Below are 23,476 nucleotides of genomic sequence, written 5' to 3' on the forward strand. Positions count from 1 at the left end.
CACAGCACATCAACTTCACTTCTAATTAATTAATTTGAGATATAGCACTTTTACAACATCTGGTAGCCATTGTAAACATCCAAAACTAGCACTGATTAAGGTTATCTCAGGCTACTGTGTCTTCCTCAAATAGTACTTTAAGAATCAATCTAAAGTGATTCAGAGAGTTTGATAAAAGGAAGAACCTTGTAGGGACTCAAAGATTAAGCGATTCCAACTTTTCAGAGAGATAGTTTTGTGTGAAACATTGTCATATAGCTTATGTTTAAATATGATAATTACCCAGGCAGAGGGTAATTTTTATTGGTTGTAAAAGTATCTTCCATGAAATGTTAAAGCTTGGAATAAATTTGTTGAGCACAATTCAGAATTTATTGTTTTAATTTATCCCCTCCAGCATCTCATACTATAAGTACTCGGGGAAGTTTTAATTTCAAGGAGTTGAATTTTTATTTGTTTGCTTTTAGGTTGTCTTGATACCTTGGCAACTATGCAAGATTTAAAGATGGGTGTTGCCAGTACAGAGGAGGAGACTCAAGCAGTAATGAAGGTTTATTCCAAAGAAGATTATAGTGTAGTAAACAGGTTTGAAAGTATGTATATTTATGTTTAGGAAATATTGTCTTATAAATGAAATACATGGATATTTTAAAGCATAAGTTATCATTTGCATCTTTTAGGTCATGGAGGGGGCTGGGGTTACTCTGCTCACTCGGTAGAAGCTATACGTTTTAGTGCTGACACAGACATTTTACTTGGTGGTCTTGGTCTGTTTGGAGGTAGAGGAGAATATACCGCTAAAATTAAGGTAAGCAGTTCATTCTCACTGTTGCCTTTTGTGTTTGAAGATAAGTATTTTGACTTAGTTTATTATTTTATAGAAGGCACCTTTGCATGTGCCTACTTTCTTGTAGCCGTTTTAATGATAAGATGCAGGGGCATTTGGATGTAGCTTTAAAAAGTTTTTAGCATTTTTACTGCCAAATACTGTGTAAACAGACATCATCACCACAGGCGTGGGGACCAGGGATGAAGTGAGTAAGGGGATGGATTCCATCTGGTAGAGAGTCAAAAAACAATCAAAAGTCCTAAGTTTACTGCACTATTCATCTCAGAAAGGGCAACAGTTATACTAAGCAAAGGCTGTGCTCAGTCTTTGAAAATTTACTAATAGCTTGAATTTTCTGTTGTCACATTATCCGATTTTGCTCTTAAAGTGAGAGAGACGACTAGAGTTTATGCCTTAATTTCAATAGCAGGCTTCTTAAAAAATTCTCAGTTAAGTACTACTGTAGTCTCAGTCCTTATCTTCCTTAACCAGTCTACAGAATTTAATCCAGTCGAGCTCTTCTTCGATATGGTTTCTTCATGTGGCTCCCAGGACGCCACACTTCATTTTCCTCCCATCTCCCTGGCCGCTCTTCTTAGTCTCCTGCTGGCCGCTCATCATCTTCCCGACCTCTAAACGCTGCAGTGCCGGAACTCAGTCTTGGACGTCTTTTTAAAGTCTACTCACCCCCTCGGTGATCCAGCCTTACGGCTTTAAGTGTTTTTTCACTTATCGCTCTCACACTTAATAGACCTCCAAAGATATATATACAACTGCCTACTCTGTATCTCCATGTGGATAGCTAACAGGTATTTGGGATGTAACATACTCAAAACTAGGCTTCTGACCATCTCTCTAAACCTGCTGTTCTCTTGTCCTTCCCCATCCCTGTTAACTGACTCAGAATAGAGTTAACTTCATTCTTCCAGTTGCTTAGGCCAAAAATCTTGGAGTCATCCTTGCCTTCTTCCCTCTTTCTTTCACACCCCACATCCACTCTCACAGCAAATATTGTTGGCCGCACTTTGAAAATAAATTCAGGATCTAACCACTTCTAAAAACTGCCCCTGGTACCAAGTTGGTCCAAACCACAGCTGCTTGGAGCATTACAGTAGCCTCCCAATTTATCTGCTTCTGTCCTTGCTCCCTTCGGTCTGTTCTCAACATAGCAGAGTGATTCTAACAGTATTAGAATAAAAACCAGAGGGCTTACAAGGGCCTGAAAAACAACATCAGAACTGACTTGCATCACCACTCTGACTCTGACCTTATGTTATACTAGCTGCTTCACTCTAACCTAGCCATACTGACCGGCCCTTGTTCCTCAGACATACCAGGCATAGTCAGACCTCAGGACCTTCACACTTGCTACTTACTCCCTCTGACGGCAGCTCTTCACTCCGGTACCTGCAAGGCTCACTTCCTCTTTACCTTAAGATCGTGACTCCTTGGTGAGCCTATTTAAAACTGTAAATCCTCTCCCTTACCACAGACTTACTTCCAGTAGCCCCCCCGCCCGTTTTTTTGTTTGCATTGTTCACCCCTGTATGCCCGGTTCTTAGAACCCTGCCTGGCACACAGTATGTGTTCAAAATTATTTGTTGAACATAAACAGGGGAGCCAAGTTAGATCATTTAAGGACCTTTATATCATGCTACAAAGAAGGAGAAGAGAAACCATTGAAGACTTTTAGATTAAGGAAGTATTCTAATCAGATACTCATTTTAAAAAGACTGCTGTGGGTTATTCAAGAAAAGCAAAAACCCTTAACTTTGTGGAATATGGGTTAGAGCAAGGAGAGAATGGAGAGAAGAATTAATTAGTTCATATTGAACTCTTCTAGCTAGTAACACTGCTAACACTGGTTGCACTGACAAGCTTTGGTACCAGCAATAGGAGAGATACAGTGCTGGTGGAGAGATTTGGAAAAAAGGATTAGCCCAGGTTTTTTAATCTGAGTGAGTAGGTGAATGATAGTGCCATTAATCAGAGCAGGGGAGGCAGGAGGGAGGAGAGATGAGTCACTTTACAACTGGTGAGATCGAACTGCCCCGGGGAATCCCAGGCGCAGACTAGGATCTGAGGTGGAGACAGATTTTTAAACTATTAGCATATATAGTTGAAAAATGGAGACCTCTAACAGAGTAATTGTCCAGTAAGTTTTAATATCCCCGTCTCTTCCTTCTTAGTCTTTTACTCACCTTTCTTGTAGTTCACCTACTATAATCATCAAGAGAAATAAGGGTTTTAAAAATATGTATTAGTCCATTTTTTTTTAAAAAGATCCCTTCCTCATAATTCTCATTTATTTTCACTTAATTTCATAACTTTTCCTATTTGATATCTTCTCTTTTATTCTTTTCCTGTACTCTGCAGTCCTCCCCCTTTTTTATAACTGTTTTTTTCCCCCTCACTCTTTCTATCTCCTTTTCCCATGCCATTTGAGCTATTTTTTGTTACCTGTTTTCTTAAGAATCCTTTCCTTCTATTATTCCTCAGCTAATATTTTTCTAGCCTTTTTTTCCCCCCCCGCTGGGTATTTTTCTAAGTGTTCCACAAGCATCGTTTTACTTAATTCTCACAATTACAATGAAGTAGGCGCTGCTAGTGTCCATCTCCCTTTAATGGATGAGGAAACTGGGTCCTAGGATCTCACAGCTAGTTACGTGTTGAAGCAAAATTCTACTACATTTGGAAGCTCACTTAGAACTTAGAGCTCTCTCACCTTCAGATGTTTATATCTGGTACAGAACATTTTTGGAGCATTTGCTCTAAATAGGCAAATATATAAAATAAGGAAAACTGAGGTTAGTACAAACCATAAGACATGTGTTTCTTAATTTCGATATATAGATTTGTACATTTCACTGAATAACATTTTTTTAAAAGCAGGTACTCTTTTACATTCTGTAGTGTCCAGCATCTACTGGAGACAACGAAATTATAAACATATTATTCAGCAGGTCTGCATGACTGAGTGACTGGGCACAATATGTTTTTCTCCTCTCCCCAGCTGTTTGAGTTAGGTCCTGATGGAGGAGATCATGAAACTGATGGAGACCTTCTTGCAGAGACTGATGTGTTGGCTTATGACTGTGCTGCTAGGTAAAGATTTCTTCAGTATTCAGTGTAATCCTTGCATACTTAACATGACATATTTATTATAAGTGAATAACGCAACTTAAAGAGAAGGTTTTAAATAATCTGTGATCAGATGCTTAAGAAACTAAATTGTATACTAGGTAATATAACTGTTGCTTTTAATAATGCTACATTAAAACTAATAGTATCCTTCATATTTGTATTTCACAAGATAAATTGACTGTTTCTACATTGAAGATGGAAATATACACATATTTTGCACACATATTTTCATGCATCACTTAGAGAACACCAAATATGCTAGTGTTCTAGTGATGCAGTGCAATTATTTACTACCGGTAGCGTTATGTATACTGTGTCAAATAGTCATAGTGGGTCGTACTTCAAATCGCCTGTATGCTCTGACACCAAGCCTATAGTATTTGCTTGATTATAACACGCTTGGAGAGGTGGCCAGCTTTACTGAAACCTCTCAGGAGGTAACCAGAATCAGGATGTTTATTTATGAAGGTTCATTAAATAATAAAGAGACTTAGATTTTATCAGTCTTCTCTGTGTAAACTTAAGAATTATCTCAAGACTGTTATGACAAGTTAGTGATTTGAATCAGGGAATATTATGATGAGAAAAAGAACGGATTTGGACTTCATGATAATGGTAGTATACTGTCTGCCCCAATGACAAATAACTACATTAAGAAAACCTTCTGTGGCATTCATAAGCTTTTTGTTAATGAAAATGTATATTTTCTGAAGATGGTAGTAAGGCATTGAGTTTACTTTTAACAGACAAATACTTTTTGAGAACAAAATAGTAAACCTAAAGAAAATTCTGACTGTTTCTTCACTTTAGGCATTAACCAGTATCAGGAGATACTATTTCAGTAACTTCTTAATGTTACCCACAAATGAAGATTAGGGAAATCTCAGGAAAGTTAATTGATTAATTAATTTTTAACAAAGACTTAAGATGCCATTGTTATCACTTTTTTGAGCATATGATTGTGAGTCAAAAATACAGTGTATGGTTTTATGTATAGAGAATCATCTAGATATTCTTCATTTGCCTCCTAACGAAGCCCAGATTCCTAAGGCTGGTGTTAAAGGCCTTCCACAATCTTTCACAGCGTCTTTTTGAACTTTCCACCTACTACTTTTCTATATCTGTCTCAGTGCTTTAGCCTAACTGGACACCTTGCCACTTCCAGACCCCGTTTTGTACTCTCAGACCCCTGCTGATCTGTTCATGACAGTCTTCCCCTTCCTCAATATCTTTATTCTTCTCTCTGTCCCAGCTACAAACAATATGCACTCCTTCCACGCTATTACCTAGAACTTTGTAACTTGGGTATATCTTTATCAGATGCCCTTATTTGTATACATGTGTTTTCTCTCCTGCTAATTTAATAAACTTTTTGTGTAGTTACTATGTGACAGGCTCAGTTCCAAACAATTTGTCTAAACTCAATTCCCAGAACAGTCCTATCCTATGAGCTAGATATTGTTTTTATCCCTATTTTCAGATGACGAAACTTAAGTCACAAAGAAGATGTAGTAGTAACTTCCCCAAGGTCACCCAGCTAGCGAGTTACAAAGTCAGGCCTTGAACTCAGACCATCTGACTCCAGAGCTCTCGAAAGACTTTAACTGAATACATGAACCTTAAAGTTCAAAGTTTTCCAACAAAGCTGGCATGTTTTTTTTAACAACAGTTAAAAAAAATTATCTTATTTTAGTATGAAAACTTTATAATATTTAAGCAAGTTTTAGAACTCAGGATGAGGAGGAAGAAATATAATGCCATCACTGTAGCACCAGTAACCATTATTTGTGTTCTTGTCCAGACTTTTTAAAATGGAGGGTTTTTAATGTTGTTTGACAAGAATCTTATAATAATACAGTGTATTTCATGTTTTGTTTATAAAGGATTTTAAAAAATAAATGTATGTAACAGAGAAGTACAAAGGCATTGTCTTTGACACATAAATTTTCCTCTTAGAGAAAAATATGCAATGATGTTTGATGAACCAGTCCTCCTGCAAGCTGGCTGGTGGTATGTAGCCTGGGCTCGAGTGTCAGGACCCAGCAGTGACTGTGGATCTCATGGACAAGCTTCTATTACCACAGATGATGGGTAAGCAGAATGTTTAAGTATTCCTTAAGCAACTCCCTTTTTTGTTAGTGGAATATTGTTTTGAAAGCTCAGAGGTCTTTTTATTTTTTAATTTTTTTGCGGTACGCGGGCCTCTCACTGTTGTGGCCTCTCCCGTTGCGGAGCACAGGCTCTGGACGCGCAGGCTCAGTGGCCATGGCTCATGGGCCCAGCCGCTCCACGGCATGTGGGATCTTCCTGGACCGGGGCACGAACCCGTGTTCCCTGCATCGGCAGGCGTACGCTCAACCACTGCACCACCAGGGAAGCCCTCAGAGGTCTTTTAGTAGAGTAAAAAATCTTTGTAGGTCTAGAGCATAATATGACCTGCTAAAAATTAAATTCGTATAATTGCATGCCAAATTAAGGTAAGTTAGAATGTGGAGATAATAGAACTGCTATTCTTTGCTCTTGTCAGTTGGCATTTGTGTGTATTTCTGGATGTTACCTTGTTTAAAAGCTTGTTTGCAAAATTAGAAATTATACAGAGGAAAATGACAAGGATAGGGAGTTTGGAAACCATGAAAAAGAAATATATACGTGCCATAAAATTTGACAGTGCTTATGAAAATACTTTATAAATTGTAAAGCCTTAATGATATGAGATGCTACAGTTTTAATAAAATGTAAAGGGAAATTTACCGTTTAAAGTTCAGGTATAGAGCACTTTCCAGTTTATAAAATACTTTCATTTATATTATCTTGTTTGATGCCCTCAGTAACTTTGTGAAGTGGTTATTAGCCCCGTTTTTACAGTCGGGAATAGAGAGACAAAAGGTGAAATGATTTGCGTCAAACTGTATGGCTGCTGTGTGGCAGAACCAAATCTGGACCTGGAGTTTCTTGACCCAAAGTCCAGCCTTCTCTATACTCTGCACTCTGATTCATGTGAAAGGACCATCATTTATAAGAGAAATTCAATTTATTCTTTATTATTCTTGAGCATAAACTGTTCGAAATGGGTAGAAGTTATGTAATCATGTATTTCATATAGTTTCATTCAGCTCATAAGAGAGCTGACCAGAAAAAGAGCAGGCTAATTTATGAGGTGAATTCTGTGTTCCTGAATGTTCAAGTAGAATGCTGAAGATAAATTAAGTCTATTGTTGTAACATATCCTTTTCAGCTTACTCTAAGATTGTATGGTAGAACTGGGGAGAGTGCTTTGGTCCAGGACTGTATGATTCCCATATATAGTTCATTCAACCTTGGAATATCATAGCATTTTGAAGATAAAGTTTATGTTATATCTATTTAAGCAGATTTTAAACTGTAAGTTGAAATATTTTGTTAAAAGCTTATTATTCTGGTTAAAGTTGAGCTTTAACCAGGAGGGAGGGAGCAGAGCAGCTACTCACCTAGGAGCTCCCAATCAGGTTCAACTCTTTCATTTAACCCATTAAGGCATTCAGAGCTAGAATTAAAATCAGAAGTGTCTTTTTAAGTGTATTTTTGGCCTTAAAGAATGAATCTCTCTTCAGTAATGTAAGATTTGAAAGCATGATTGTTAAACTTTTCATTTCCTTCCATGAATCTTGAATAGTGTTGTCTTTGGTTATATTGTTATTTTTTCTCTTCTTAGGGTTGTTTTCCAATTTAAGAGTTCAAAGAAATCAAATAATGGTACAGATGTTAACGCTGGTCAGATACCTCAATTATTATACAGGTATTTAGCGTATTTGTAATCAACATGGTTTGTTCTTTTAATATAATGAGCTAGGATCACTGTAAAATATATGGCACAATAAGGGAGGAATTATTCGAAGCATTTAGCTACATTTAATACAAACATTTAATTTATGTTTTGTATATTTTTAAACATTTCTTTACCTCAAGTTAATTTTAATAAAATATCTCTAATGACTCAGATTATCTGTATTATGCCTATAACGGTATTTTAATAACTTGTTTTTTAAACCTATTGATTTTCTTACCAATTTCAGAATGTTTTAAACTTTAAAATAATAAAATTTATCTTAGAGAAATGAAATCTGAGTGTTAGGTGGGGATTTTAGATGTAGGCCTCGTTGATTGGTTCTACAGTTTTATATTTCTTGTTCATCTTGTGATGGAATGAATTGGAAAATCCCTTGCTGGTGAAAAATTTCCACCTTTAATTAAAATATCAAACAACAGCTTGCTCATATGATAATACTATTATATTTTAACATTATTTAAGAATTTTAATTACTTCATGGTAATTGAGACATATATGGGAACAATGCCTATGTGTGTGCCCATCTATATCTAGGTGATTACTGCAATAATTTTTATTTTTTTAAATTTTATTATTTTTTTGGGGTATGCGGGCCTCCCACTGCTGTGGCCTCTCCCGCTGCGGAGCACAGGCTCCGGACGCGCAGGCTCAGCGGCCGTGGCTCACGGGCCCAGCCGCTCTGCGGCATGTGGGATCTTCCTGGACTGGGGCACGAACCTGTGTCCCCTGCATTGGCAGGCGGGCTCCCAACCACTGCGCCACCAGGGAAGCCCTACTGCAATAATTTTTAGATTAAAGAATTTAAATAGATATAAACCCTCACTAAAAACTGGCATTCTTACTTTAAATAGTAAAAATCAAAGGCAGTACCTTTAGAACAGTGATTCTCTGTTTTCTATATCTTTTATACTAATATCTTTAAGAATCTAGATGGTATAACCTCACTTTTTCCAAGAGGACATTTTTGTTTGTTTTTATGCAATCTGCTATAGTCAGTATTTGTAATATGTAGCATTACGAACATAGCAAGTTGCTTGGACTACTCGGGTACAGTGGTTGAGTAACTCTTTAATGGTAGCATTTAATAGTAACATTACTAGAGAACATAAGTTACATAATGTTGTCTAGTAAGAGAAGAGAGTTTCTACTACCCAGTCTTACAAAGGTGAGATTTAGAAGATGAGGTACTTATGTGCTAAAAATTTTGCTTAGCATTGGAAATGTTTGTAAAAAGCCCCATATTGGGATTTTGCCTAACAAAAATGCTTAACTGTTTAATTTGTTTTGCCATTGCAAAAATGTATATTTGAGAATAAAAATGTCGGTGGACTTTCCAACATAAATTTATGTATGTATGCTACCTTCAGACTTCCAACCAGTGACGGCAGTGCTTCAAAAGGCAAACAGCAAACCAGTGAACCTGTACATATTTTAAAGAGATCTTTTGCGAGAACTGTCTCAGTGGTAAGCCATTTTTAAGAATTTCAGCTTTTCTGTCCAGTGCTGAGTTTTGTTTTGATGTTTAGCATTTAGCCACTTTTCTAAGAGTTTATCTTAGCATAGCTTTATAATTCAGATTTGTTTATATTAGCTTTGACATCCCAGGCCAAAGAATAGTCACATTAAATAATGGAAAATAAAGATGTTGACTGATTTTAACATACCTTGCTATTTCTGAAATACATGGTGAATTTTCTTATAAATTATGTATGAACACATATGCTGAAGGAGTTAGAAAGTGAAGGAAAAGTTGAGTGATATTAACCAAGAATGTTACTTTAATGCTAAAGAATTAAGTAGAAGGGTCATATATCTAACTAAGGACTTTGTTGAATTACCTGACCATCCCCTTCGTACATTTAAAGACATGATGCCATTGGGGTTACCAGTGTAGAATGGAAAGCCAATAAGATGTAATTGAAACACCGTGGTGTTTCAGCTCAGGAAGTCTGAGTTCTTGCTCTTTCATTTGTTAGTTGAGGACTCTTAGGAAGGTTATCTCAACTATATCATAGCATCATTATGAATTTCTGAGTTAAGGGATATAAAAATTCTATTTAATTTGTAAGGCCCTATATGAATATGATTTATTAATGTAGCTGATAGTCTGTCATGTTAGTAAAATGCATAGGGAGAAGGCTTTTTTCCCTTTCTTTCTTAGTTTTTTTTTTTTTAAACCACAAAATTAATACATGTCCCTGGGAATAGGGTTAAAACTATACTAAAATTATATTGAAGTTCTTTTCCCATCACCCTTTTATCACCATATATAACTGCTGTTTCCATTCGGATGTATATTCTTCCAGACTATTTTTTGTACATAAACAAATTTATTAGTCTCTGTTTACTGTATGCTATATAGTCTTCTTGTTTGTTTTTGATCATACTTAAAGTTCTGCCTATTACTTTTTAAAAATTTCTTTTTTTTAAAAGGTGGTAGTAAAACACTTCACAAATGACATGATTTTTCTTTTATTTATTTTTTTATTCAATTGTAGTTGATTTACAATGCTGTGTTAGTTTCAGATGTGGAGCAAAGTGATTCAGTTATATATATATATATATATATATATATATTTTTTTTTTTTTTTAGATTCTTTTCCCTTATAGGTTATTACAAAATATTGAGTATATTCCCTGTGCTATACAGTAGGTCTTTGTTGGTTATCTGTTTTATGTATAGTAGTGTGTATATGCTAATCCCAAACTCCTAATTTATCCCTCTCCCCTTTTCCCTTTTGGTAACCATAAGTTTGTTTTCTATGTCTATGGGTCTGTTTCTGTTTTGTATATAAGTTCATTTGTATCATTTTTTTTTTTTTTAGATTCCACATATAAGCAATATCATGTGATATTTGTCTTTCTCTGTCTGACTTACTTCAGTTAGTATGTAATCTCTAGGTCCATCCATGTTGCTGCAAATGTCATTATTTCATTCTTTTTTATGGCTGAGTAATACTCCATTCAATTCCATTCTATTACATTCCTTCTTTATCCGTTCATCTGTAATAGCAGCACTAGGGCTGCTGTGAACATTGGGGTACATATATCTTTTCGAATTATGGTTTTCTCTGGATTAATGATAAAAATTTCATCAAATACGCTACGGATATATTCCATGTTAATACATTTGGCTCTATCTGAATTTTTTTAATGTTTGCTTAGTATTCTGTAGAATGGTGTACTCTAATTTATCCAGTTCTATTCCTACCAGAGGACTGTTTGTTTCTCATTTTTCACTATTACAGTTGTGCTTTGGTATTTGAGGGGGAATTGGTTCCAGTACCCCCCCCCCACAGATACCAAAATTCCTGGATGCTCAAGTCCATTATATAAAATAGCACAGTGCTTGCATATAACCTACACTCATCCTCCTGTGTACTTTAAATCATCTCCAGCTTACATATAATACCTAATACAATGTAAATGCTATGTAAATAGCTGGCAGTGATTCAAGTTTTGCTTTTTGGAACTTTCTGGAACTTTTTCTTTTCTGAATATTTTCGATCCCTGGTTGGTTGAATCTGCAGATGCAAAACCTGTGAATACAGAGGACCGACTGTATATCCATATCTGTACATATGTGTCTTTGATACTTGCGTACTTCTGTGAATATTTCTACTGGAGGTGGGCTCATTTAAATTTTGATATATCATGTCAAATTCATCTTCCAACAGAGGGTGTGCTTTGAATAAGAGGCTCTTAAGAGCTTTGGCTCCTTCGTACCTTGGCATCCTTTTAGTATTAAGATCAGTTTGGTATCTTTTGATCCAAATAAGTATCTTTACCTCTGTTATGTCTTTTTCAGTGATCTCTTTTATCTGTGTGTAGTAATTCTTTTATATTTATGTCTAAGTGATTTTGTGGTCATTAGGTAATTGTAATCTTTGTATAAGAAACTTACTCAATCATTTCTTTACAATGTTAAAGTACAAACCTTTATTCTTGGTTTTGCCATACCAGAGGACTGATATTTGGTGGAGATGAGGGAATAAGTGCTTTACTTTGAGATTCATCAAGTATCTGTCATCATAAGCATGATAAAACCCACAGGCCAACTAGAATAGCAAGGGATGCTCACCACCCTAAACTCATATTCTAGAATTTTTAAAGATCCAAATAAGTGTGTTTTTGTATTTTCTAGTCAATTTTAAACTTCTGTTAACTTGTTTATCAAGATTTGGCTGTAGTTTGTATTGTAAAATTTAATATGTAGACAAAAAATAACTTATTTGATATTGTCACTGATATCTAATACTGGAATACTTTATTATATTCAAAGATTATTAAAATGCTTAAAATACTTTTAGTTTATATACATAATACTACATTGACAATATAGAGTTTAATTTTTCTTTCAAGTAAACATGTTTATAAGTGTTTATAAGTGTTTTTCTTTATAATGATAAACTAGATAGGTTGGTAGCAACTTAAAACTTAAAAAGTTTTTTAACTTCTTTAACTTAAAAATGTATTTTTAAATAGGTAAATATTGAAGAATGTTGTTTTTGTAGATGCCTAACTACTTCACCTTTTTTGTCAAAGAGATTCCTAATGGTAATGTAATGAATGAATTAATAGAATGTCTATTATTTGGGCTACCAAAACTCAGTACAAACTTCAAGGTAAACTTTTCAAGTTGAATGTCATCTTTCCATTTGAGTCAACCTGTGATACCATTTGAACTAATTGTTATCTATTTTTTCATATTCTGGATTAGGAATGTTTTGAGTCATTGTTGAGTATTCTTCACTGGAGCTGGACCACCTTAGTCTTAGGAGTTGAAGAACTAAGAGGATTAAAAGGATTCCAGTTTACAGCCACACTTCTAGATTTAGAAAGACTACGCTTTGTGGGTACCTGTTGTCTGAGGTTATTGCGTGTCTATACCTGTGAAATTTACCCAGTGTCAGGTATGATACATTTTTTAAATGACTTTTGAGGAGAAAATGTTTTGAGACATTGAGAAGGTTTATATAGGGATTACCAAAAGTTTAAGATCCCCAGCTGCCTTTATTTATCCTGCTCGCTCCTGAATTGAGGGGAGAAACTTCGCTTGCTGTGATGCTTATATATTTACTTATAAAGAATATAATAGATTACATGTCATTATGATAACAAAAAATCATGTTAGACTAAAGTTAAATACTCTAATAAGTTGTTGTTATAAACAGATTCTGTTAGATATAAATATTTTGAATGACTGATTTGGACTTAAATGCTGAAACCTGTGCAGGGTTTTTTTGTTTTTTTCCCCATTTAAGAGTCCTATTTAAAAAGAAATAATTTTGGACCACACATAATCTCTATATTGTTTCATTTCTAGGTTATTAATACTTATGATTTTTAGCCATATAGGAAATTACTTGAATTGTATTGAATGTTTTCATACATATTTATTATTCTGTTTAATTAGCAATCTGCTTTGTTCTCTTAAAGCTGCAGGAAAAGCTGTTGTAGAAGAAACTAGCAAATTAGCAGAATGTATTGGAAAAACCAGAACTTTGCTAAGAAAAATTTTGTCAGAAGGAGTTGATCACTGCATGGTGAAGTTGGATAATGATCCCCAAGGATATCTCAGTCAACCCTTGAGTCTCCTAGAAGCTGTCCTTCAGGAGTGTCATAATACCTTTACTGCCTGTTTTCATTCTTTCTACCCAACTCCTGCCTTACAGTGGGCTTGCCTTTGTGATCTACTGAATTGTTTGGATCAGGTAATTTAAGTTTGTAAAATGTCAGTTGAAAATATGTTATGCTACTTAATACTTTTCAAGAAAATATATTTCAGTTACCTCAGTCTTCTTAACTTGTATAAAAGGTAAATTAAGAAATCAGTTTGGTATATGTGATTTAAATAATTAAAGTTAAAAAAACTGTTTTTCTGTTTGCTTTATCATTTCTTAATTATAAAATTGGCAGGCACATTGTATAGCTGCTGGGTTGTTCTTTGAATCTATAAGTGAGAGCAAGGACAGTTCATGGTAGCCCCCGCCACTCCCATATCTCCAAAACAGTTAGGAGAGAGAGCTGCAAATGAATTTGCATGCTAACATCATTCATTTACTTATGAGGAAACTGCAACCCTCATGAATGTGTATGTCCCAAATCAGTTTCCAAAACCCTGAGCGAAATACTGGCAGAACTAAAGGGAGAAGTAGACAAATTCACGTTGATAGTTGGTACTATCAGTAATTAATAGAACGTAGAACTCTTTCAGTAATTAATAGAACAACTAGACAAAAAATATCAGTTGGAATACAGAAGATTTGAACAACACTATCCACCACTTTGGCCTAACTGACATTTATGGAAAAGAATGTGCAAGTTGAGTATACATTTTTGTTTCAAGTATACATATTATGTTCACAAAGGTGTATTACATGCCAGGTCATAAAATAAGTCTTAGTAAATTTCATAAGATTAAAATCTTAAAGAAAGTGTTTTCAGACCACAATAGAAGTAAATTAAGAATTAAATGCAAAATATATCAAGGAAAACACCAAATATTTGGAAAATAGACAATACTTCTGAGTAACCAGTGAATCAAAGAAGAATTCCAAAGGAAATTAGAAATTTTTCACACTGAAGATAAAAATATATCGGTATTTATGAGAAGTAGCCAATGTGTTGCTTAGAGAAAAAAAAATTTTTTTTAATGCTTATACTACTAGCAAAGAAGAAAAGTTTAAAATCAGTGATCTAAATTTCTACCTTAAGAAGCCAGAAGAAGAGCAAATCAAACCCAATGTAAGAAGAAAGTAATAAGGAAAGGATCAAAATAATCAAGAGTCAAAATCAATGAAATAGAAAATAGAGAATATTAGCAAAGTCAAAAGTTGGTTCTTTGAAAATAAAACAAAAATTTTAAAACTCCTAGGAAGTCTGATTGAGAGATAAGAGAGAAGGAAAAAACACAAAATACCGTTATCAGGAATGAAATAGGAAAGATCACTAAAAGCTTGTTTATCTTTTATATATCAAAAAACTTGGATTATATTGATGCAGTATTTCTTTAGTGGGGTGTATATTTTTGTTTCTAAAAGGATATTCAAGAGGCAAACTTCAAGACATCAAGTAGCCGGCTCCTTGCAGCTGTGATGTCAGCTCTGTGTCACACTTCTGTTAAGCTGACTTCTATCTTCCCTATTGCATATGATGGAGAAGTACTGCTACGATCAATTGTTAAACAAGTTAGCACAGAGAATGACTCAACACTGGTTCACCGTTTTCCCCTTCTGGTAGCACACATGGAAAAACTCAGCCAGGTAGGTCTTTTTCTGAAATATCTTTTATGTGGAAGCAATAAAACTGTAAATGGAGACATACCTAGCTTGGTGCTTATTCTTCTGTATCAGTATATATATTTACCAAATAATTATGAGTTTTACGAGAAGAGTTAAAATTAAGAAAAAAATTTTCTCTGTTTACCTGTAAATGAGCAATCTTTTTTCTCTAATTTTTCATTTTAAATGATCCCTAACCCATAAAGAACTTGATAGAGTTATAAGATAAATTCCTGTATGTTTGTTTTTTGCTGAACCATTTAAAAAATTGCAGATACTATAAGCAAACTTTTATATTCTAATATAGTATTTTAGATTGCCAAGATAGAATTTTAGGGAAATAAATAATTTTAAAAACATTTTTTTCTATAACATTTTGGTATGTTAAGATAAGTATTATAAAACAGTAGTCATAGGAAACATTGTTTAATAAGTGCTTCTTGTTTATTAGAAAGCATAGTGGAGAAAAATTAAATATACATGAAAACCATATATAATTACTAACAAGTTTGATGAGAAGTAATCTTTAAAATTAAAGCAAAAAAAAAAAAGAGTAGAAAATAGAACAGTTATCCCAATTAGTGTACAGTAGCAATTTTCTGTTGACTGAAGAAACAGAAAAATTATGAGAAAAATTTCAATGACATACAGAAACAAAACAGGACAATAGCAGAATGGGAAGAAAATTTGCAGTTAATATAATACCTTTATAGTATCCCAGTAGAAATAATAAAAGTAAATATGAGGGAATTTAGAGAGTAAGGCAGCATGGGAAAATTTTCAGCCTTACTAGTAATTAAATGTGGGTGAAAGTTCTATCAAGGTATCAATATATTTGTAAAAAATTAGGAGAAATAAATTTTTTCTCTTACAAAGCTCCTGTGCTGGTGAGACTGTGAGGCAACCTACTAACCTTGTTTAAGTGAAATAGTTGAATTTGGATATATCAACTTGATAGAATATGGTTCTATCAGCCATGAAAAATAACTACATTTACATTTAATATCAGAGCAGATGTTTTTAAGTTTTTAAAATAAAAAGTCAGAAACCAAAGTATATATATATATATATATACACTATGATGGCAAACTATGTAAAATATGTATGCAAAAACCTGCATATTTTGAAAGAGAATACTGGAAGTAAAAATAATATTTAGGTGATAAAGCTATAGATAATCTGTTTTTCTTTTTAAATTCCCTTTAGTGTTGCAGTGTTTTCCTTAAAAATATAGTAAAAGTTCAAAATATTAAAAAAATTTTTTTTGAGAACTGCTAACATTTGGTAATTATTAAAATTAATAATTGCATATTTGCATGTCTGTATTAATATTCTGTGAAGATATATGCTGGTTATTATATATTCTTCTGCCCTCTTTTTAGTGGATAATATAGAATTCTACCATTTGGATGTGGCATAATATAGTCAACCAATCCTTTCTCTCTAAATATTTTTAGATTTTCCCAATATTTCAGTATTTTAAACAATGCAGCTGAAAATATCATTGACCATATTTTTATGTGTATACAAAGTGATTTTCCCAGAATAAATCTTCAGGAGTGGAAAATTCTTAAGTCAAAGGAAAACACGTTAAGACTTCACTAAAATTGCCAAAATGCCCTGCAGAAAGCTAATGTCAGCTTGCATTCCCCACCACTAGTGAATAAGAGTTCCTTTTGCTAAAATTTTAGTGGCAGTAATGTGCTAATATATATATTTTTTTTGGCCTTTTAACTAAAACATATTGGCACTCTTGATTTCATGTTTAAGATTTTATGGGAAGCTTCTCGTATTAATCTTTTAATTACTAGTTAGAAACTTAAGTGGACGTAACTGGATAAATGCACTCCACACAAACCCCTATGCCCCACCCCCCAAAGAAAACCCTTCTAGATTACTGATTATAGAGTACACTTGAGGATTAAGTTTCATCCAAAGCTAATTTTCTGAGATGTTCCAAAAAGTAAAGTTTTTGGAGAATGAAAGTGATGCAAAGGATAGAAGAATTGTAATTTTAACAGAATCAAGAATTGATTATTTTAAAGCCAGGAAGACGAATTACATAGGATACTGACCTAAATGTTATGGAAATTTTATTCAAAGATAGTAGAAATAACTTAAAAATTGAAGATTATCTCTAAGTAACTTTGTATTTTCAGCCTAAGATTGAACATTAAGAAAATATGAGAAATTGTACACATTGTTGAGAGTGATTCATAATAACGCTCATGATGATTTTAACTGAAAAGTTACTTAATTTTTTCTAATGGATTGAAAGTACACTCATTTATATATTTGGTTTGTCTCGGGGAGAATGATTTAAGACCGTTTTCCACCTCGAGATTTTTATGACTTTATGAAATCTGTTGAACCTGCGATATCTTGTAATGCAATATGGAATGTAAGTATTATGGAAGAACTTGCTTGCTCAGGGGCAACAAAGTGTTTTTTGATAACGTACTCATAGCAAGTGGTTCCCCGATTTTACAGATGAGGTTGAGGCACTATGAAAAAGCTGGAATTTACAGATGAGGTTGAGGCACTATGAAAAAACTGGAACTAGATCTCAAATTGTTTGATTCCCTAGTCCACAGGACAGCTGAAAGGGTCATTGGTCACGACTGGCCCTCTGATGAAACTGAATGCATCTTGTTCTCTGTTCACAGTGAGCTAAAAGATATTGAGGATGGTAAAAGAGATAAAGAGTGTTCATGCTGGATATCAATTAAATTATTCATCTTTTCCCCTTTTTTTTCTGGAAAAAAAAGTATTTTCCCACTGGTCTTTAATGGGACTCTGTAATTTCTTATTTTGAAAGTTTTTCATTGGTAGAGGTTGGAATTTCTTATCTTCACTTCTGAAATCAAGTACAATAGGAATTGTAAAGCTGCACAGAAGTATTTATTGAACAACTCTATATTTTTGTTACATGCATGTACAGAAAGAATTTTATTAGAAAACAGATTTGTATAGACTATTTCTCAGTTGCTTTGTCTTTAAATCAGAAATCATTAAATTATTTCATACCAGAAATAATTATCTCAGTTTTGAATTTTGTCCTATAGAAATAGCTTTTTAAATAGGAAGAGTTTTTTTCTGTCATATATGACTCTTACTGAAAAGTTAAATAAGAAGGTAGGTGAAAATGACCCTAAGTTAATAAAAACACAGATACCTTGTAAATGTGTGGTACTTTGATGATGCCCAGGGACTGACAACTTAAAAAAGAACTTCTATGGGAAAAGTAGATATAGTGACTCCACATACAACTGGATAGATACATAGACATAGACTCAAGTCTGAACTTTAAAGGTGTCATCTAGCAAGACAAGATTTTGCAATTGAGTACTCATGTGAAGGAAAATAAAGCAATATCTTAGAACGTTTTATTTTCATGTATCATAGAATGAAGAGAATATCTCAGGGATGACAAGCTTCCGTGAAGTTCTGGAGAAAATGCTGGTTATTGTCGTGCTCCCAGTCAGGAACAGCCTGAGGAGAGAAAACGAGCTCTTCTCCTCCCACCTGGTCTCCAACACTTGTGGATTACTGGCCAGTATTGTCAGCGAACTGACAGCATCAGCCCTGGGATCTGAAGTAATGTTATATTTTGATATTGGATAATGAGCACATGTTTAAACTCTCCACATTGTTTCTTTTTTCATATATTTTGGCTTTGTAGAAACTAATTTTTGTTAAGAAAAAACATTGAAGCTAGGCTGTTTTGGGGGTTTTGTTTTTTTCTCTCCCTTCCTTATACTCTTCTCTGCTCTTCTTTGCTTCCTCTCTCTCACCAGTTTACCCAGGATGTTGCAGTAATACAAGGCATACATTTTCCCCTCAGCTGCCCCATTGCACAACCCACCACCATGCCCCAATAAAAGCAAAACTAGTTTTCACTGCTGGGTAATGAGAAGTAGAAGTAGGACTACTAATGAATATGCGGTATGGAAAAGGTAAAGAGGTTCAAACCTTAGCTCTGCCAACTTGATTGACCCTAGACAAACACATATGTAAAATGGGAATAATAATTTTTATCTCACTTATATCACAAAGGTTTTTCTTTAATTGTAGTAAATTAGGTAACAAAAAATTTATCATTCTAATCATGTTTATGTGTATAGTTCAGTGGCATCAAGTACATCCACATTGTTGTACAGCCGTTATTACAGAGTTTTAAAAGGATCAAATATTAATATGTTTGAGGAAACCACATTGAAACATTTTAAAGTGCCTTTACATTTTTGTAAAGTAATTATTTTTCACCAGTTCACTGCCCTGCTCACTCTGTTTTATAATTTATCTAAATGTTTTGACTGAATTTGGTGAATGTTTCTATTTTTTTCCTAAAAAAGTAGATGGTAGATTGGTTTTGAAAATCATGTCATAATGTGAAATATCTTATATCATTCAAATGAATGTTTAATAACCAGGATGTACTGACTGACCCCAGGTCTCTCGTTTCTTGCAAAGGAACGTCTATTTTACTTCTATAATTCCTAGTCTTTGCTTTTACTTACTTAAACAGATTTATTTCAGAATCTATTCTCAATTAATCCATTCAGTCTACACTCATTACTGATTCATAGTGAGAGTTTAGCCTTTAGGATTCCTAAATGATTACACATACCTGAACAGATTTTAGTATCTCACCCTGGCCTAGGAGGTGAAGCCCTGGTCAGAACATTTTAATTTTCTTTTTCACTTATTCATTCAGTCTATAATATGCTTCCCTCTTGTACTAGGCCATGGAGGAGAAAGTTTATAAGGCCTCAGTCCCCGTCAGAAATTTGCTATGTAGTAATACCCTGTGAACTTACTTTTCTAATGAAAAGGAATGCCCAAAATTGCAAGTGCCTAATATACAACCTTGGGAGTTTCTAAAGGTCCTGTCTTAGATATCCACATTTTTTTTTTCTCAGAGGAGTTTGTCATTCTTGCTAGAAGCATAAACTTCAATTTTTAACCCTTGTAGGTCTTTCAGACTTCTGCAGCCAACTTAGATAAGAAACAGGCTCTATAATTAAAAAGATAGTTTCAAACCAAAATAAGTGCTCTGATCCTCTCTAATCAAAGTCTGTAATTAATGATGTTGTACAGGTGTCTCTGTGTGTGTGTGTGTGTGTGTGTGTGTGTGTGTGTGTGTGTGTATTTTCACATATTGACTGCCAAGTTATCATAGTATACATTAGCGATATTCAGACTTAAGGCACAGAACATTTTCTGCAATGACGTCTTAGCTTGAAAACTCACAAATAAGAGGAAGGGTGGTCTGACTGAAGAGGGGAACCTTGAGTCTGCCTGCCTTGAATATCCATCTGTCCAGGATTCCTAGTGTTCTATGTGTAGCATAGTTTGAAAACTATTGGTCTATAAAATATTGATGAAATTTTTGGTATCTCTTTGCAAAGTGAATGATAATTCATGCATATGTTATGACTGTGATAACTTACAAGTTTATAGTTCTGACATAAATTAAGTGAAAAGTATAGTTTAATATGACTAAAAAAATACACTGTTACATGATACTGATTTGTGAATGTAGAGTAATAAAATCTGATTTTATTCTTCGTTAATCTCTTATTGGAATGTACCTGTAGGAAGGTTTAAACCCTCTTGTTAAAGGTAGGTTATTTCACTGAACTTCCTAGAAACCTTTGGATAGTTTTGTTAAAGGTATATTAGTAACGCTCAGGTCCAGACTACTGATGTAGTTGCTTTTGTTGTTCACAGGTTGATGGGCTTAATTCTCTCCACTCCGTTAAAGCCAGTGCTAACCGATTCACAAAGACAAGTCAGGGGAGAAGTTGGAACACTGGGAATGGGTCCCCAGATGCAATCTGTTTTTCAGTAGACAAACCTGGAATAGTTGTGGTTGGTTTTTCTGTCTATGGAGGAGGTGGAATTCATGAATATGAATTAGAGGTGTTGGTTGATGATGTGAGTACCACGCTTACAGTGTTCCTCTTGCTGTGTGCGTTGTGTGTCAGGACATATCATCATTGTGATGTACAGTACAGTACAGTGGTCCACATCCTCGAGGGCTTAGCAGATTAGTCGTAGATGGACAACGTTAGAGAAATTGAAAGGGAGCGATTCTACATGATTGCTCATGTGCCATTTTGGATCTCTCCTGCCTCATGTTTTTTGCACTTCCTGGGAGGATTTTAAATGAAAAAACTAGAAATTATATAGCTAAGCCTCTGACTATAAATCTTGAGTAATTTTTTTTGCTATTGTAGTATTTCAGAAAACAAGAACAATATTCAGACTGGTATTATTACCCGTACCAGTGATTAAGCAATTTTGTCAGAGTGCCAGTGGATGATTCTTAGTAAAGATAGCGGTGCTGACTGAGTTAGCAGTATCTTGCTGTATCCACTATAAATTTTTTTAAGTACCTGAGTTTTACAAAGTTTTATTAAAGTGAGACAGACAGGTAGCATATAAATCATTTGCTGGTAAATAACATTATATCTGTATTTTGCTTCTTTTGAGCAATTAATTTGAATTATTTCCTTACTTCACTAAGCTCTATAATTAGATATAGCATCCTTATGAAGAAGGGGGAATCATTTTAAGACAGATGAAAAAGCCTATTTATATGATATAATTTGTAGATGTCTCAGGAAATCAGATAAAAATGAATAGTTCTAGAGGACCAAAACTGTTTTCTTTAGTACATATGGATAAATGCTAATGGATAATTTTATATGCAAGGAAATAAACTCTTAAAAACAGCCATTGATAAGTCAAAATTGTTCATTTAATGAAATTAAGAGCATGTGGGTTTTGTTTTGTTTTAATTAGAGTGAACATGCAGGGGATTCAACTCATTCTCACAGATGGACATCTCTAGAATTAGTCAAAGGAACTTATACAACAGATGATTCACCCAGTGATATAGCTGAAATCAGACTTGACAAAGTTGTTCCTTTAAAGGTAATTTTAACAGTATGTTTCTTTTGTAAATAGGATGTATTATTATGAGTTTACTTAAAAAATAGTGAAAAGTATTCCTATATGTGGTCCTTTAAATGTTTCTAGAGTACCAACTGTATTCCTGATACTGTACTGTATTATATTCTATTTTTGCAAAAGATCTCTTCAAGTCTGGTATAGAGGAAAGTATCCATAGGTTCTGGAGTCAAACAAACCCAGCTTCAGATACCTGCTTTTCCAAATATTAGCTCTAAGACATTGGATATGTCATCATTTGCCCCTCTGAGGCAAATGATTTGTACATCGGGAAGGATAATACCTCCATTGTAGTGTTGCTCAGATTAAACTAAGGAATGGAATAAGGTACTTGCCTCAATGTCTAGCACAATATATTAGAAACTCAATAAATATTAGTTCCTGTTTTTCTTCTCCTGTTGTGCCAAAACTCATGTAAAGAGCCAGTGGTCTTAACAGATCGTATTAAATAACTATTAAGGTTATTATTATTTTATATAACTTGACTGTCTCGCAGAAAATAACTATTTAGCAAAACAAATTTTACTTACAAACATTAAAGTAATAATTAATAGAGTAATTCTGAATCCAGCTATAATAATTTTTATTAGACAGCAGAACTTTGGATGAGGTAAGTTCATCAGTTACTTCATCAAAAGCATAAATGATACCAAAAAAAAAACAAAAAGAAACCCATCATTATGAAGTTTATGTCATGGATCATTAGGTGCCAGTATCTATGTCTCACATTTTCTATATACAGTGAATCTTGTTTTGGAGAACTTTTTCTTATGGATATTTTTTTTCCATGTCTGTCTGCCTGTCTATTTCTGTCTCTGAATGTCTCTCTTAAAATAAAAATATAATGGATTCACCATTATTATTTCCCATATTTAAAACTTTTTCAAAAGTTAAACTCATCAAAGGAAAATATTAATTCATGTATTTAAAATCTTTTATTATGGGTAATATTTTTTACAGTGTGTTTAAAAACTAGAGGCAAGAGCTAGAGCCCCACTGCCTGTATTTAAATCCTAGTTTCATCACTTACTAGCTGTGTGACTTTGGGCAAGTTACTTAACTTCTCTGTGCCGCAGAGTCCTCATCTGTAAAATAGGGATAATAATGGCACTTACCTTATGAGGTCATTTTAAAGATTAATTTAATTAAAGTAAATTACAGAAAGTACTCAGGACAGTTTCTGTTAAATAATAAACATCAATAAGTGTTAGTCATCACCCTGTTTGATTCGTTAAAAAAACTCATTTAACCAAATTGTCTATAAATATAACAGATTCATTATACAGTTGACCCCGGAACAACGTGGAGGTTAGGGGTGCTGACCCTCCTCACAGTGGAAAATCCAAGTATAACTTATAGTCAGCCCTTTTTATACCTCCCTATACTGGTTCCGCATGTGTGGATTCATCCAACCTC

General features: G+C 34.0%; 1 protein-coding gene across 2 annotated transcripts in view; it reads left to right on the plus strand.

Annotated features, from left to right (window-relative positions):
• The window catches only part of MYCBP2 (MYC binding protein 2), a gene marked incomplete at its 5' end in the record, with an annotated part of 273,021 nt that overhangs the window by 127,620 nt on the left and 121,925 nt on the right, over nucleotides 1-23,476 (plus strand). Inside the window, 12 exons of one of the 2 annotated variants that reach the window (XM_082675380.1) lie at nucleotides 468-593; nucleotides 681-808; nucleotides 3,843-3,934; nucleotides 5,930-6,064; nucleotides 7,665-7,748; nucleotides 9,167-9,263; nucleotides 12,520-12,712; nucleotides 13,239-13,513; nucleotides 14,843-15,064; nucleotides 18,488-18,679; nucleotides 20,816-21,022; nucleotides 21,893-22,024. In XM_082675380.1, coding sequence (XP_082531506.1) covers nucleotides 468-593; nucleotides 681-808; nucleotides 3,843-3,934; nucleotides 5,930-6,064; nucleotides 7,665-7,748; nucleotides 9,167-9,263; nucleotides 12,520-12,712; nucleotides 13,239-13,513; nucleotides 14,843-15,064; nucleotides 18,488-18,679; nucleotides 20,816-21,022; nucleotides 21,893-22,024 — 1,883 coding nt within the window. The remainder of the gene's footprint in view (nucleotides 1-467; nucleotides 594-680; nucleotides 809-3,842; nucleotides 3,935-5,929; nucleotides 6,065-7,664; nucleotides 7,749-9,166; nucleotides 9,264-12,519; nucleotides 12,713-13,238; nucleotides 13,514-14,842; nucleotides 15,065-18,487; nucleotides 18,680-20,815; nucleotides 21,023-21,892; nucleotides 22,025-23,476) is intronic. The other variant, XM_082675381.1, reaches the window with a different exon arrangement.

This window comes from Grampus griseus (genome assembly GCF_964374135.1).
Source record: "Grampus griseus genome assembly, chromosome: 18".
In the NCBI taxonomy this organism is placed as follows: Eukaryota; Metazoa; Chordata; class Mammalia; order Artiodactyla; family Delphinidae; genus Grampus; species Grampus griseus.